This window comes from Salvelinus sp. IW2-2015, linkage group LG27 (genome assembly GCF_002910315.2).
Source record: "Salvelinus sp. IW2-2015 linkage group LG27, ASM291031v2, whole genome shotgun sequence".
NCBI lineage: Eukaryota > Metazoa > Chordata > Actinopteri > Salmoniformes > Salmonidae > Salvelinus > Salvelinus sp. IW2-2015.
Window position 1 is genome coordinate 7,090,773 of NC_036867.1, and position 16,141 is coordinate 7,106,913.

A 16,141-nucleotide genomic window follows, 5' to 3' on the forward strand; every position below is an offset into this window, starting at 1 on the left:
GTGTGTGTATAAGGTAGTTGTTGTGAATTTGTTAGATATTACTGCATTGTCGAAACTACAAGCACAAGCATTTCGCTACACTCGCATTAACATCTGCTAACCATGTGTATGTGACCAATACAATTTGACTTGATTGGACTTGAATATAGTGCCTTCGGAAAGTATTCAGATCCCTTGACTTTTTCCAACTTTTGTTACGCCTTATTCTAAAATTGATGAAAATATTTCTCATCAATCTATACATAATACCCCATAAATACAAAAAAATTGCTTTGTTGACATTTTAGCTAATTTACAGCATTGAGTCTTCATGGGTATGATGATACAAGCTTGACACACCTGTATTTGGGGAGTGTCTCCCATTCTTCTCTGCAGATCCTCTCAAGCTCGGTCAGGTAGGATGGTGAGCGTCACTGCACAGCTATTTTCAAGTCTCTCCAGAGATGTTTGATCGGGTTCAGGTCCGGGCTCTGGCTGGGCCACTCAAGGACATTCAGAGACTTGTCACGAAGCCACTCCAGCGTTGTCTTGGCTGTGTGCTTAGGGTCTTCGCCCTGTTGGAAGGTGAACCTTTGTCCCTGTCTGAGATCCTGAGCGCTCTGGAGCAGTTAAAAAAAAAAAATCAAGGATCTCTGTACTTTGCACCGTTCATCTTTACCCCGATCCTGACTAGTCTCCCTGCCGCTGAAAAACATCCCCACAGCATTATGCTGCCACCACCATGCTTCACCGTAGGGATGGTGCCAGGTTTCCTCCAGACGTGAAACTTGGCATTCAGCCTAAAGAGTTCAATCTTGGTTTCATCAGACCAGAGAATCTTGTTTCTCATGGTCTGAGAGTCTTTAGATGCCTTTTGGCAAACTCCAAGTGGGATGTCATGTGCCTTTTACTGAGGAGTGACTTCCGTCTGGCCACGCTACCATAAAGTCCTGATTGGTGGAGTGCTGTAGAGATGGTTGTCCTTCTGGAAGGTTCTCCCATCTCCACAGAGGAACTCTGGAGCTCTGTCAGTGACCATTGGGTTCTTGGTCACCTCCCTGACCAAGGCCCTTCTCCCTCGATTTCTCAGTTTGGCCGGGCGGCCAGCTCTAGGAAGAGTCTTGGTGGTTCCAAACTTCTTCCATTTAAGAATGATGGATGGCACTGTGTTCTTGGGGACCTTCAATGCTGCAGAAATGTTTTGGTACCCTTCCCCAGATCTGTGCCTCGACACAATCCTGTCTCGGAGCTCTACGGAGAATTCCTTCGACCTCATGGGTTGGTTTTTGCTCTGACATGCACTGTCAACTGTGGGACCTTATATTGACAAGTGTGCGTGCACCTTTCCCAATCATGTCCAATCAATTGAATTTACCACAGGTGGACTCCAATCAAGTTGTAGAAACACCTCAAGGTTGATCAATGGAAACAGGATGCACCTGAGCTCAATTTTGAGTCTCATAGCAAAGGGTCTGACTATTTATGTAAATAAGGTTTCTGTTTTTTATTTTTAATACATTAGATTTTTTTTTCGAGAGACCTCTTTTCGCTTTGTCATTATGGGGTATTGTGTGTAGATTGATGCGGAAAACATTTAATTTTATCAATTTTATAATAAGGCTGTAACGTAACAAAATGTGGAAAAAGTCAAGGGGTCTGAATACTTTCCAAATGCACTGTAGGTCTTATAGAATAGGGATTTCAAAATAAAGACCTTGCAATACAGTTGATTAGGCTAGTTTTCTACATGGAGTGATGATGGAAGCAGAGCTCCTGTGGGTAAAGTTAACCACTACACTAAACCACCTGGCAGTATGTTGAATTCCTGTGTCGTGATGTTTTAGAGCAGATACTGCTTTCCTATTTAGCGTGCATACATTAAACAAAATGGTAATCTAATCAAGGAGCAACGGTCTGACCCCACATTAGAAGAGTTGCGTGACCAAATTTGACCATGGCTATTTTCTCCAGGATGATGTCCTGATGAGAAAGTGGGTACCTCATAGTAGTTTTGTGGGGGAGGCTATTAGTCAGGTTGTTATACCAGTTAAGTTGTGTGAGTTGGTGCTGAAAACTTCCCACGACGATGTTGCTGGTCATCTGGGCGTGAGGAAAACCTACAATCGCATACTGAGACATTTCTTTTGGCCTAGGTTAAAGAGGGATGTTTCTGGGATGTTTCTGTGTTCATCAAAACCTGTCAATTAACGGGTAAACCTACAAGCTATTAAGCCGGTACTGCTGTTTCCTATTCCCGTAGTCAGCCAGCCTTTTGAGTATCTGATTGTTGACTGTGTTGGCCCTCTGCCTCGCTCTAAGAAAGGTAGTAGTTACCTGTTCACTGTGATGTGTGTCAGACCACTAGGTTTCCTGTTGCCTATCCTCTCCGGTCTATCACAACTAAGTCCGTGCTAAAAGCTTTGACTCAGTTTCTCGCTGTTTGGAATCCATAAGGTTATTCAGTGACCAAGGTTCTAATTTCACCTCTAATATGTTTGGTTCTCCAACAGCTCCATATTAAACACAATTTGTCTAGTGCCTATCCCGCGCAGAGTCAAAGAGTGCTGGAACGTTTCCATCAAACACGTCTTTGTTGAGAGCTTATTGTACGGAGATGGATAAGGATTGGGAGGAGGGGTTGCCATGGTTACTGTTAGCCACCAGGGAGGTTTCACAGGAGAGCACAGGTTTCAGTCCAAATGACCTAGTGTTCGGACATAGTGTACGTGGGCTTCTAGCAGTGCTCCAGGATGAATGGAAGTCTCCTAAGCCACAGTCCCTGTTATCTTATGTGTGTGATTTCCGGCGCCGCCTGTATGCCGCTGGTGAGATGGCCAAAGAGAAGCTATCATCTTCACAGGGAAGGAATATTTGATCGCCGAACTGAGCCTCGTCACTTTAGTCCAGGTGACCAGGTTCTTGCTCTGCTGCCAATTGTTGGTTCTCCTTTTCAAGCCAAGTTTAAGGTCCATATACGGTTGTGCGCCAGTGCACTGAGCAAAACTATCTAGTTGCCACTCCGGGAACGGAGGAAAAAAAGCACCATCTGTGCCATGTCAATCTGCTGAAACCCTACTACACACGTTCCTCTGGGGACGAAGAGTAGGAGTCCGCAGAGGACGGTAAACCTGTTATTTTGGCCAGTACTGTTACATTGCTGGGTCCTTCTTTTTGTCATGCTATGTCCGTGCATGGTGAGGAGGATGTCCTTGGTCCTGACTATTGTGTACTGCAGGGTAGATACAGAAAAATACAGAGTCACTGGATGTTTTGGATAGCCTTCTTGCTCGTCTACCTGCTGATAGGCGAGACGAATTGGTCAGTCTGAGATTTCCAGTTTTGTATTCTGATACACCAACATGTACAAACGTAATCGAACATGATATTGACGTTGGGGATGCTGACACCATCCGTCAGCAGTTCTATAGTTTCTTCAGAGAAACGGCGTTATCTGGATGCTGAGATCGGGTACATGATGGAGAATGGAATTGCAGAGCATCCTTTCTCCAGCTGGGCTTCTCCCTGTATCTTGTTCAGTAAACCGGATGGGGCAAACAGATTTTGTACGTACTACCATAAGGTAAACAGTGTCACTAAGCCAGATTCATTTCCTCTTCCTCGGATGGAGGACTGCGTTGATCAGGTCGGAGCAGCGAGGTTTGTGAGCAAGTTTGACCTATTAAATGGCTATTGGCTGGTGCCACTGACGCATAGGGCATGTGAAATCTCTGCCTTTGTTACACCTTCAGGTCTGTACACGTATTTGGTTATGAGTTTCGGCATTGAGGTCACTTACCTGAACTCCTGTGCTGGCTGCTCCTCGTGTGGATTTGTCATTTACCTTGCAGTCACGTGGGGGCAGGTGCAGCTTTGCTGCAAGCAGATGTGTCCGGTGTTGAGAGGCCTGTCAGTTAATTTTCCAATAAGTTTAATCGTTATCAGTTCAACTACTCATATGGGCGCTACAACACTTCGAGGTGTAGGTCAGGTTGGGTGTAGTACCTATTGTGGTCTACATTGACCATAACCATCTCACCTTCTTGAGGTCTATGATGTGTCCTAACCAGAGGATAATGAGATCGTTTTTGTTTTTACAGGCATTCCATCTCGATGTGCGGCACATCAGGGGGTCTGATAATGTCGTTGCTGACACACACTCTCGTGCGCTCTGTTCCTGAACGCCTCTGGTCCTATTGATCGGTGGACATGCGTTCTCATACGCGTTGTCCCCGAGTGTATGCGTGTCGTCCACGTGACCGGCCACTGTTTATTTTGTGTTGTCCTGTTGTGCCTGTCTTCTGTTCCCTGCTGTCCTCATTTTCTTCTTTCCTCTTAAAGGTTGCTTCCTGTGCGCAATGGTTGCTGAGGTCTGGGTGGCTGAGGTTGGCTGGGGCAGTGGGGTAGCGTTTACCAGGGCAGTATTTTGTTTGCGTTTACCTGGGCTCGGGTCTGTCCCGGGGATAAATACACCTTTCCCCCCATACATTGAGGAGACTCTCTCCACGCAGACGCGCTGTTGTTTTTGGCATTTTGGGGCTTCTTTGTGTTAATTTGATTTGGCACCTCAACACCCCTCATTATCACCATCTATGCAGTCATCCACTCAGTTACACTACACACACACACAAAATTGTATATAGTTTACTTTTTAAAATATATTTCTGTTACTTCTTTATCTCTGCGTTTTCTCTCTCTTTGTTACGGAATACGAGCCGGTTCGTAACAAACTGAAATGAAAAACGACCCTAAGTGACCAAAAGGTGGGGACATTTCCAATATAATATGAAACCAAAATGTCCATTTACAGTACACTGTTCATACAGTTAATACAACAGACAACAATGGGCACCATGACATCACAATGATGGGGACACTTACTGAAAGTTCACTTTGTCGACTTGAAATCTTGTTTCGAAAATCCCTGAAGTCAGAACTCGGCAGCGAAGCAAGTCCTGGGGTTTAAAACAAGAGGAGCACAGAGATGAAGATATGCACTAAAGGAATGAGTAGAAAAGAGAGGTAGCGAGAGATTGAAAGAGAGAGCGAGAGACGGAGAGACTAAAAGTGTATGATGTTTTCCTACACAGTGCTTATTGATTAAGCAATACAGTTACAGCTATGGTTGGTAACAATTGGCATGTCATTTTATCACTACATTTTTAGCCATGCTCTAGAGCGTTGAAAAGTCATCTTACCTGATCTGTTGGTGTGTAGTCATTCGACCTCACCGACTCAATTCTGTCCAAGAAGCTGCAAAACACAAAACATCATTATACGACACTGGCCTGGATCTTAAGAACAGTAAATATCACTGTCATTACAGTAGATATAGCTTAAGATCTGACTCTACACATTTAAACTAAGAAAAGGAACTAATGCAGGCACTAGCATAGAGCAATCATAATGTCTCATCACATAGAGCAGAGCTATATTGTAAGATATAGAATGGGGCCCAATCTTTCCACTGCATTTCTATCTGTAGCCTTTGAATGTTTCACCTCACTACATAGCTATATCTCTATGACAACGCACTATAATACTACTGTAGGGCTGATCCCAGCACTGCACCATCCTTCCCCAACAGAGGGCATCAGAGCACATCCCCCGCCTATTTATGTCCCCCTTTTCCTGTCCCATTACATAAGACCGCAATTAGTTCCTGCCAGAGCTAGACGAGAGCCTCTCGCTCTGGTGTGCACTGTGCATGAGCTGTATGTTCCCTGGGTGTGTGTGAGTGTGTGTCCCCGCGGTAGAAGAGACGGGGGAAAAGACACACACACACACACACACACACACACACACACACACACACACACACACACACACACACACACACACACACACACACACACACACACACACACACACACACACACACACACACACACACACACACACACACACACACACACACACACACACACACACACACACCACACACACCTGTCTCTTATACACATCTAGATGTGTATAAGAGACAGGCATGGTGATATCACCAGCACTGTCACTAGTCTAAACCAGCAGATACCACACTACAAATGCCTATTCTGTTCTGTTCTATTCTGTTCCGGTCTATTGTATTCTAGGCACCAATCACAGCACAGAGCTGTTCTGTACAGGTTTATTTGACATTGTGTTTTTACCGAAGAATTCAGTTCTAGGAACTGACTGATATGTAGGTCTTTGTGTGATGACAATGATCACACTATGAGCCTTAGAGAAGTCCAACTGACTCAGTCCTCATCTCTAAGTACCTAGAAAAGGGCCAATCAGGTCAATTATAAAGTCTATTTAACCAGTCACTGTTCATAGACAGTTGGATCCACTAAAACCTTTATTTTACAGTAAAGAAAGAACCAGGTAGTTACTGAGTTTCAGAATGTACAGCGTATGATATAAAAGGTAATAACATTTACCTTTTGGTTTATATTGGAATTATTCAAACTAGCACCAGTCGGCATCATTTGGTACAAGGCAGTTACTAATAGAATTCTTTAGCAAGTACCATAGTTAATAAAGTGTTAACAAACCTCTGGTACAAGTGCCAGATTCTTTACACAAAAAACACTGAAACAAAAAAGTGCCCTCTGGAGTTTGGGCCTGTAAACGCTACAGCAACACAGCCAAGTTTCATAATTAATTATCCATGACTGTAAGTGACCCGCCCCCACCATCCCCTGCTACCAACACTCCGCTATTAAATGCAAGGTTGACCTGTTAATCCACAAACAGACCAATGCTGCCCTGCTTTTTTGACTCAGACTTGTCCATAGCCTAGATCTACTGGACTGATGCTATTAATTGGTTGAATGGAAAGATGGGATCAATAGTTTCCACATTTTGAGTGGCTGTTGTGGTTGATGTGAAAATCTGGTCAGTCACCAAAACAACAACACAACGTACAGGGAATGGCTTTATCAGAGGAACCTGACAGTTCCAAATAACAGGCAGAGAAATATATATATTTTCCCAATGGATCTGGACGGCCTATACTGTAGTCTTTTCTACTTCTATTAATAAATTGAAGAAAATGGCTGTATTTTACACCACAAGTTGTAGTATAAAGGCAAATATGTAAGCTTGACGAGTTTGAACCCATTTCACACTAGGAACACTAGGATGCTGAAATGTTACATTTGTACTTTCGGTCATTTAGTAGATGCTATTATCCACAGCAACTTAGAGTAGTGAGTTCATAAATTTTCATACTTTTTGCGTAGTGGTCCCCCGTGGGAATCGAACCCACAACCCTGTCGTTGCAAGCACCATGCTCTACCAACTGAGCCCCCCCCCCCCCCAACACACACACACACACGTTCTCAGTTACACACCAGAGCAGTACACTAAAATAGCTCTGTCTGTCTAGTGTTACATGTCTGAATAGCTGCTGGGTGTTTATGTGTGTGAGTCTGGCCTGCTTATCTCTGGCTCCGCCAGAAAACGACAGGAATTTACACAACTCCTATATTCCTGGTAACAGCAGTCGTTTAACATTACGAACTCTATCTCCATCCAGGTCTGTGTCTGAAATTAACCTGAAATAGGTTGCCATTGATGTCTAGGGGGGAAATGAGGGAAGAACATGAAGATTTAGTTGACTAGATTGATGTTAGGATTCTTAGTGCTACTAGAAGCTATGATAGGAGCTCTCGTTCTCCCTGGCAATGGAGAGAGTTTATACGAGGAAAGACGGGGCCATTTTGCATCCTAACAGATACCACACAGACAGAGACACACACACACACCCACCCAGCTGCAGGGGAGCTGGGGCTAAAAATATCCCTGGGAATGGATCCGCTCCGAAAAAGACAGATTATACAAGCCCCGAGCGGGCATATAAAAACACAGACACACACACACACACACACACACACACACACACACACACACACACACACACACATATTAGAGCTGGGACAATAAACTGAACATTTTCGACACGGACCATCACTTATCACAGGCATTTTGCTGATATTGTTCATTACGATAAGTAGCTTTATGCTAGGGAAATTGTTAATGGGACAATTGATGGCGAAAACCATCAAACTAGTAGTAGTAGTTGATCTTGCTACCATGGAAAGGTAAATATCTGTCTATTTGTGGAAAAATCACCCTGATTAATTCTTTAGTCATATCCCAGTTTACTCATTTACTTATGGCCCTGCCTACACGGAACAACTTTTTAAAATTATATGACCCAAAAATATTCCACTTTATTTGGAACGGCAAACCTGACAAATTTAAAACGCCCTATTTATATAATGCATATGAATTCGGAGGGCCAAAATGATTAAATATTAAAGCATTAAACCTCTCACTAAAAGCTTCAGTCATGCAAAAGTTAAACTTTAATCCGAACTGGTTCTCCAGCAGATTAGTACGAATGGCTCACCTAAGGTTCAAAAATAGCCTCTTTCCCTTCATTCAGATTACAACCTCTCACTTAATTTGACAATTAAATAATCTCCAAAATACAGCTATTTTTAAAACAAGCCATAGAAAAGCTGGTTGCAATTTCAGTTTAATCCACCAGAAAAGACAAAACAAATATTGCAACAATTATTATGGTTAAACTCAAATATACTAATAGTTTTTTTTATCAAACATTATTTTTAGATATTTTTTTTTTTACTGTAAAATCTCTCAATTATATCATAAATAAGACTGTTGGAGTTGTCACGGCATGCAGCTAAAAAAGGAGGAGGAAAGTGGGAGAAGCTAATGAACTTGTCAGCCCTGCATTAAAGACTAACATTGGTCAAATGTTTTTGTTGTGATAAATAAAAAAGCATACCAGTTCCATATAAAGACCATAAAAATGACCGCTACGCCATACAAGTTGCAAAATAGTTTGAAAGAGATTTGCAATGTGCCGATTCCATCGCACATGGTTTATGAACTGATACACAAATACGTTTTTCAATTTCAATTATAAAAAAATTATTGTAACCAATAGAACGTTATGTATATGGTAGATACAACACAACAATTACCTAAAGCTAACTCTGCAAATACCACAGCTGGGTGACTTGAAAAGCCATAGTCATTTGATCACTAATATAATAATACTCTTAGTAAAAATTGTCATCTTTAATTTACAATCTGTAGAAACTGAGAATAGAAAGGTTTAGAACTTTTGTGAAACATCACAGAACATTTGAAAAAATATATGTCAAATGGAAATCAACTCTGGATGGTTTTCAGAGATAGATGGGAGGGGTTGAGGGTAGCCGAAGGGTGGGACAAAAAAATTGATTACTAGTGTAATATGTACTGTGTCCGTAAAATGTATATAGTATGTATAAGCTGGAAGTAGAAGCCTAAGTGTTGTTGTCCATTAGTTTACTCCAATTAGGGGAGGGGTGGTAGGGTTAGGGGAAAATAATAAAGGAAGAAAACATTTTTTTTAAATAAGAAAAAAATAAAATATTATATAGGGGATTGGAAATGCAGACAATTACATTGATAGAAACCACCATTTATCTGCAATTTTAAAGCTGACTACCCCCCCCCCCCCAAAAAAATGGTCAAATAAAAAGTAGTAGTAGTTTAAAGGATAATTTGTGCACTGCACATTAATGTTATAAAACATATTCTATTTAGGGAAGTACAGCTCAGCACATACACTGCGCAGGCCCCACCAGTTTGACACACATACACACAAACGACTAGATTTATAGACACACTTTTGAGAAACTGCTCATGGAGAGAGAGAAAAAGCGAGAGAGCAGGAGAGAGAGGTCTGTATCTCTACAGTTGGTCCAATCACTAACTTCCATAAATAAAACAGGGACGGAAATAGAAGCAGAGCCGTGATAGGATGTTTGATTTATCCAAAAGGAACAGGGCCAGCTTCTTGACTCTTAACTGACCGAACCCGGCAGACGGCTAGGCTCTGTTTGTGTTATTCTTCTAGTGGCCACTGGGTGGCACCCCCTCTGAGATGGGTGAAGCCAGAGCACCTCCTTTAGTGACTGACTGTGCCTGCTTTGAGCTGCAGCTGGGTTGCCGTGGCAACCTCTGTCAGCTGGGTCGATAGAGAGCGCTCCTCCTCTTCCTTAGCTGGCTTGCGCTCGCTCACTCACACAACCATAGGCAATGAAACAATCACAAACAAACCCACACGTCTACAATAGCCTAGATCAGAATCAAATGTAAACAAAGACACACTCGCGAGTACACACACATCTCTTGCCCTGCACCACACTCTCCTACTCCACCTCGGGAGGAATGCAAGTATGTCAAAATTCAGTCCAACAATATGAGAAAAGAAGCCATAACAGCTGGGCCTAGCTGACTGGGGAGAGAAGTCATAAACTAGCCAAAGAATCACAGTGTACATCACACACACTGTCTTCCGATTTGATCTGGCTACAAACATCTGCACATGGACAAACAACGACCAAAAAATATGTAGGGAATGATGAAGGTAAACTAGAGAAGGAATGAACTGACGAGGACCAAATGGTAGAGAAGAAGGACGGGCCTACTCTATCCTCCATTTTAGATGGATTACCAGCAGTGAATTTCAAACACAGATTCAACCAAAAAGACCAGGGAGGTTTTCCAATGCCTTGCATATTGGTAGATGGGTAAAAAAACACACAAAAAAACATGATATTGAATATCCCTTTGAAGTTATTAATTAACCTTTGGATGGTGTATCAATACACCCAGTCACCTCAAAGATACAGGTGTCCCTCCTAACTCAATTGCCGTCGAGGGAGGAAAACGCTCAGGGATTTCACCATGAGGCCAATGGTGGCTTTAAAACAATTACATAGTTTAATTGCTGTGATTGGAGAAAACTGAGGATGGATCAACAACATTGTAGTTACACCACAATACTAAAGAATTGACAGAGTGAAAAGAAGCTATATAGTATAGTTGCCCTTTGGGGCCTATATACAGAAGTTGCCGTACACAGTCAAACCAGTCAAATATATATGTATATAATCCTAAAGCGCAGCATATCTTCTGAGCATGCAGTAGGTGTGTGTGTGTGTTTGCCTGTGCTATATGACTATAGCAAATGCTCTGTGTATGTAGTCTGTGGGGCCGTCCCCTCCACTTTCCTAAAACAGCTAGCTTTCACGTCTCCTTCACACACACACACACACACACACACACACACACACCACACACACCACGTCGCACTCTTGAGTGACAGAGGAGGGGGTGGAAGGCACTGGGGGCTCCCTATCACTGATGAGGCTTCACACAAGGATGAGCAGACTGTGAGCACACACACACACCTCAAAAGGCCTACCGATCCCTCTTCACTACCATCACAAATGTGCGTGTGCCTGTGCTGCTATAATCAGAGATGGTGTCACAATGAGATCCTCTCAAGGCCTTCTGCCCGTGAACAGAAGAAGGTTCCGTGAACCGTAGGGTTGGAGTGTTTGGCAGGACTGTGTGAGTGCACAAGCCAAGCTATGTGTATGTGCATGTCTCTCCGTCTGAGTGTAGGTGTGTGTGTGTTTATGCTAGTGTGTGCACTGCAGACCACCTCATGTGTGTAAGTAGTACAGTCTGTGTGTGTGTTAATCTGCCCAAACACCATGGAATACTATCTAGTATGTGTGCAGACCACCTCGGTGGCATAGTTCCTCCCTCCCTCCTCTCTCTCTCTCCTTCTGTGGCTGACCTTCCTTTGTTTAGAGCCTATTGGTGGGTTTCTCCCTTTGATTTGGCCATGCAGCCATGTGACCCTGTAGCCAGTTTGTGCTTGGCAGCACCGAGTGGCTAAAAATAGCTCCAGCTTGCCCCGGCTCCACGGCTCGTTTACATAAGCTCTGAGGAAGGGGGAGGAGAGACCCCGTGGAGAAGAGGGGAGAAGGGGATGAGGGAGGACAGGAGCATTGTACAGAAGTCCACAGGCGCTGGCTGGGGCCTAAAATGCAGCGCTGCTGCCGACTGCTCTGCCCTTCTCTTCCTTCCTTCCTCCTTATTTTTCGCTCTCCCCCTCTCTCCAGTCTTCTCTCTGTACTCCTGGGCTGGGGCCTGGTGTACGCACGCGTACAGACTGACACAGAAACACATACACACTCTAGATGCAGACACCCTGCTGCCTGTGCCTCTGTACCTTGTGCTAGCTAGCGCTATAGGGAGGTGCTCTACTTGACCTCATTTAACATAGCTGCTTTGAAACAGTAGGCATTACCTAGTTCTAGATTGAATCAGATCAAGTTTTCACGGGCGATAGCAGACACCCACATAGTGGATGTTTTGGCTGTCGGAGGTGGTGTTGGAGCCAACAAATCAGAGAGCAGCTACTCCTGATCAATGTCACAGCCACACCCGCCCCACTTGCGTTAGAAGTTCAGAACGAGAAAGTGTAGGCTATATATTGTAGAAATAATTATGCTCAAATGTAATATTAATTCAACAAAACAATGAGAATTTCTATCATCCTAATCAAGGTATAGATTACATCTCACATTCCAGTGTTCAAACTTGTAAAGAACGCTGCATGGGATTTCTGTTAATGCGACTGCGTACAGCCAATGGCAATTTCCACTTTAGGTATAATGCCGGGAGCCACTTGTGGATTAACTCAGTTCCTCCTCAGACACCTCCAAAAGCACCGCTACGCGGATGTTGGCTAAGGCTGATCTGATTGAATCGAGCCCCTAGTCTGTCCTTATGGTGATATGTTCCTCTGCTGCTAAGCACAACCAATCACACACCACTAATGTGTCAAAGTACCAATCAACCAAACTACAGGTATAGGATCTTAATTTGATCCCTTTTGTTGCTGAGAATTTTCCTGCACTGCAGTAAATGCAGATGAGCATCGTGATTAACATAAAATCACTGAAAACCCACACTAACAGTATTGCACTTTTCATGTAGCCTACTTTTGGGCAGCTAATATCCTAACCACTGATCAAGCAACATTATGAACTAAAATGTTCAAATCCTGTTGCTGCAGGATTATTTTGCTGTAACAATATTGGTTAAATTAAGGTCTTACACCTGTAGCTTGTATCGTGCAGGTGTAACTTCTGTAGTCCTAAGCTGTACTAAACTGTCATAGGATGTCATAAGTTGATACAGTAAGCATTCACTTGTCAAAAAAGGATCCATATCAGGGGATATCTTTACATGACATGTTTTTGATATTCTAGAAGATACAGACCATTTCCAAATGCATATTTAGAGTTTTGTGGATTTGCACCATATCCTTACAAATTATGAATCCAGATGTGTCTTTTAACATATACACGTACTGTGCCTTCAGAAATATTCACACCACTTGACGTTCGAAATTTTGTTACATTCTACATTTTAAATTGAGATTTTTATGTCACTGGCCTACACACAATACCCCATAATGTCAAAGGGAAGTTTTTCAAAAGTTTTACTAATTAATTAAAAATGAAAAGCATAAAATGCCTTGAGTCAATAAGCATTCAGCCATACTTTTTAAAAGGCAAGCCTAAATAAGTTCAGGAGTAAAAATGTGCTTAACAAGTCACATGGACTCACTCTGTGTGCAATAAAAGTGTTCAACAGGATTTTTAAATGACTACCTCATCTCTGTACCTCACACATACAGATAATTGTAAGATCAAGCAGTGAATTTCAAACACAGATTCAACCAAAAAGACCAGGGAGGTTTTCCAATGCCTTGCAAAGAAAGGCACCTAAAAAAACCTGGCATTGAATATCCCTTTGAGTATGGTGAAGTTATTAATTACACTTTGGATAGTGTGTCAATACACCCAGTCATTACAATGATACAGGTGTCCTAACTCAGTTGCCGGAGAGGGAGGAAAACGCTCAGGGATTTCATCCCGAGGCCAATGGTGACTTTAAAACAATTACATAGTTTTCTCCAATCACAGCAATTAAACTGAGGATGGATCAACAACATTGTAGTTACTCCACAATAATAACGAATTGACAGAGTGAAAAGAAGGAAGCATGTACAGAAAAATATTCCAAAACATGCATCCTGTTTGCAACAAGGCACTAAAGTAATACTGCAAAAAATGTGGCTAAGCAATTAACTTTTTGTCCTGAATACAAAGTGTTGTTTTGGATTTGCACCAAACATATTACAGAGTACCACTCTACATATTTTCAAACAGTGGTAGCTGCATCATGTTATGGGTATGCTTGTAATCGTTAAGGACTGGGGAGTTAAGGATAAAAAAGAAACGGAATGGAGCTAAGCACAGGCAAAATCCTAGAGGAAAACCTGGTTCAGTCTGCTTTCCACTTGACACTGGGAGATTAAGTCACCTTTCAGCAGGACAATAACCTAAAACACAAGGCCAAATCTACACTGGAGTTGCATACCAAGAAGACAGTGAATGTTCCTGAGTAGGCGAGTTACAGTTTGACTCAAAATCTGCTTGAAAAGCTATGGTAAGACCTAAAAAATGGCTGTCTAGCAATGCTCAACAACCAATTTGTTGAAAATAATATTGTGCAAATACTGTGCAATCCAGGTGTGCAAAGCTCTTACAGACTTACCCAGAAAGACTCACAGCTGAAATTGCTGCTGCTGGTGATTCTAACATGTATTGACTCAGGGATTTGAATACTTATGTAAATGAAATATTTCTGTATTTCATATTAAAACACAGTTGCAAAAATTTCTAAAAACATGTTTTCACTGTCAGTATGGGGTATTGTGTGTAGATGTCAACAACACAACATATATTTAATCAATTTTGAATTCAGGCTGTAACACAACAAAATGTTGAATAAGTCAAGGGGTTTGAATACTTTCTGAAGGCACTGTATGATATTGGGATTACTCAGAATATTACACATGGACATTTCCTATGGCTGGATATTGACTCATTCCATATCCTATATGTGACATCCTATTTTCTCTCTTCATGTTGACAAAAACGGACTGTATACATCACATATGTGTTTTCTCAGCACATTCAAGATATGAAGCTATTTTGATTTCAGATACGCTTCTCTTGGCTGCGGTCCATATCCGGATCTTGATAGGATTTTCGATTTGCTGAAAATAAGGATAATTTCGGAGTTTTCAGCACATACTCAATAATTTGTCAAAAATAAAATCCATTTTTATTATTCACAAATCTTTTGGGGGATTCCGTCTGGATATCATACATGGTATGGCTGGATATTGACTCATTAGATATCCTGAGATAGAGAACATACAATGTCCAGATAGGCCTATATGAGGAATGACACTGACACTCAGCCTACACAGTATATTTTCTCAGCACATACAATACATATGCTCCTGACTGAGGTCCATATCAGGATCTTGATATGCTAAATAAGGACAATTTCTGATGCTTATGAGTTGAGCAAATACCCAATAATTGGACAAATATTAAATCCATATAATTGTTTTTGTTACTCAAATTTCACATGAATACACATTAGACATAGCAAAATGTATAGAATTGCAAAAAAATTAGCTTTAAAACTGCAAAATTCTCTCCACCAACAAGAGGTGTGGGAACAGTTTGTCATGAACAGTATTATCATGATATATGGTCATTTTGATGTATTTAACTGTATATCCAGTATGTGGCCTATGCAGGAGCCAGCTGTTGCAAGCACCATGGTCCAATCAGAATTAAAAACAACTACTGCAACTGCAACTCAATGGTCTTTAAAACAAGTCAGGCAGTATAAGGGCACTGTGCAATAATATAATATGCCATTTAGCAGATGCTTTTATCTAAAGTGACTTACTTGTATGTGTACATACACTTTTTGCGTATGGGTGGTCCCAGGAATCGAACCCACTATCCTGGCATTGCAAGTACCATGCTCTACCAAACGAGCTACTGTACAGAGGACCTCCGGTGTGTAGGCTACACACTTGTGTGAGTGCCACCTCTTTGTATAATCTGGAAGAAGTCCAGTGCAACGGCAGAACCACATGAACAGTATGGTAGAACAATGACATAGTGTGATTGAATTCAACTGTACTGAGTAATTGGGCTGCATTGCACATGCTAGGGAGCCCTTGTATCACGGCTGGTCCGCTCATTAGGTAGGATTAGGCGGCCGTCTATGGTGGCAGATTGACAAGGGCGGCATTTTCTGAGCTATACTGACCAAGATGCACCTCAAACAACACATAAACCTCACAAAATTCTGTCTATAACAATTTCTCTCAACCAGTGGCATGTGGGCTTTTTAGGTGAGC

The 16,141-nt window shown here is 42.1% G+C and overlaps 1 protein-coding gene across 2 annotated transcripts in view; it reads right to left on the bottom strand.

Moving 5' to 3' along the window:
• LOC111953575 (guanine nucleotide-binding protein G(olf) subunit alpha) overlaps nucleotides 1-16,141 on the bottom strand; it is a 57,885-nt gene that overhangs the window by 6,918 nt on the left and 34,826 nt on the right. For both annotated transcript variants that reach the window (XM_023972949.2, XM_023972950.2), the window contains exons 6-7: nucleotides 5,175-5,229; nucleotides 4,858-4,931 (exon numbers count right to left, since the gene is read on the bottom strand). In XM_023972949.2, the coding sequence (XP_023828717.1) occupies nucleotides 4,858-4,931; nucleotides 5,175-5,229 (129 nt within the window). The remainder of the gene's footprint in view (nucleotides 1-4,857; nucleotides 4,932-5,174; nucleotides 5,230-16,141) is intronic.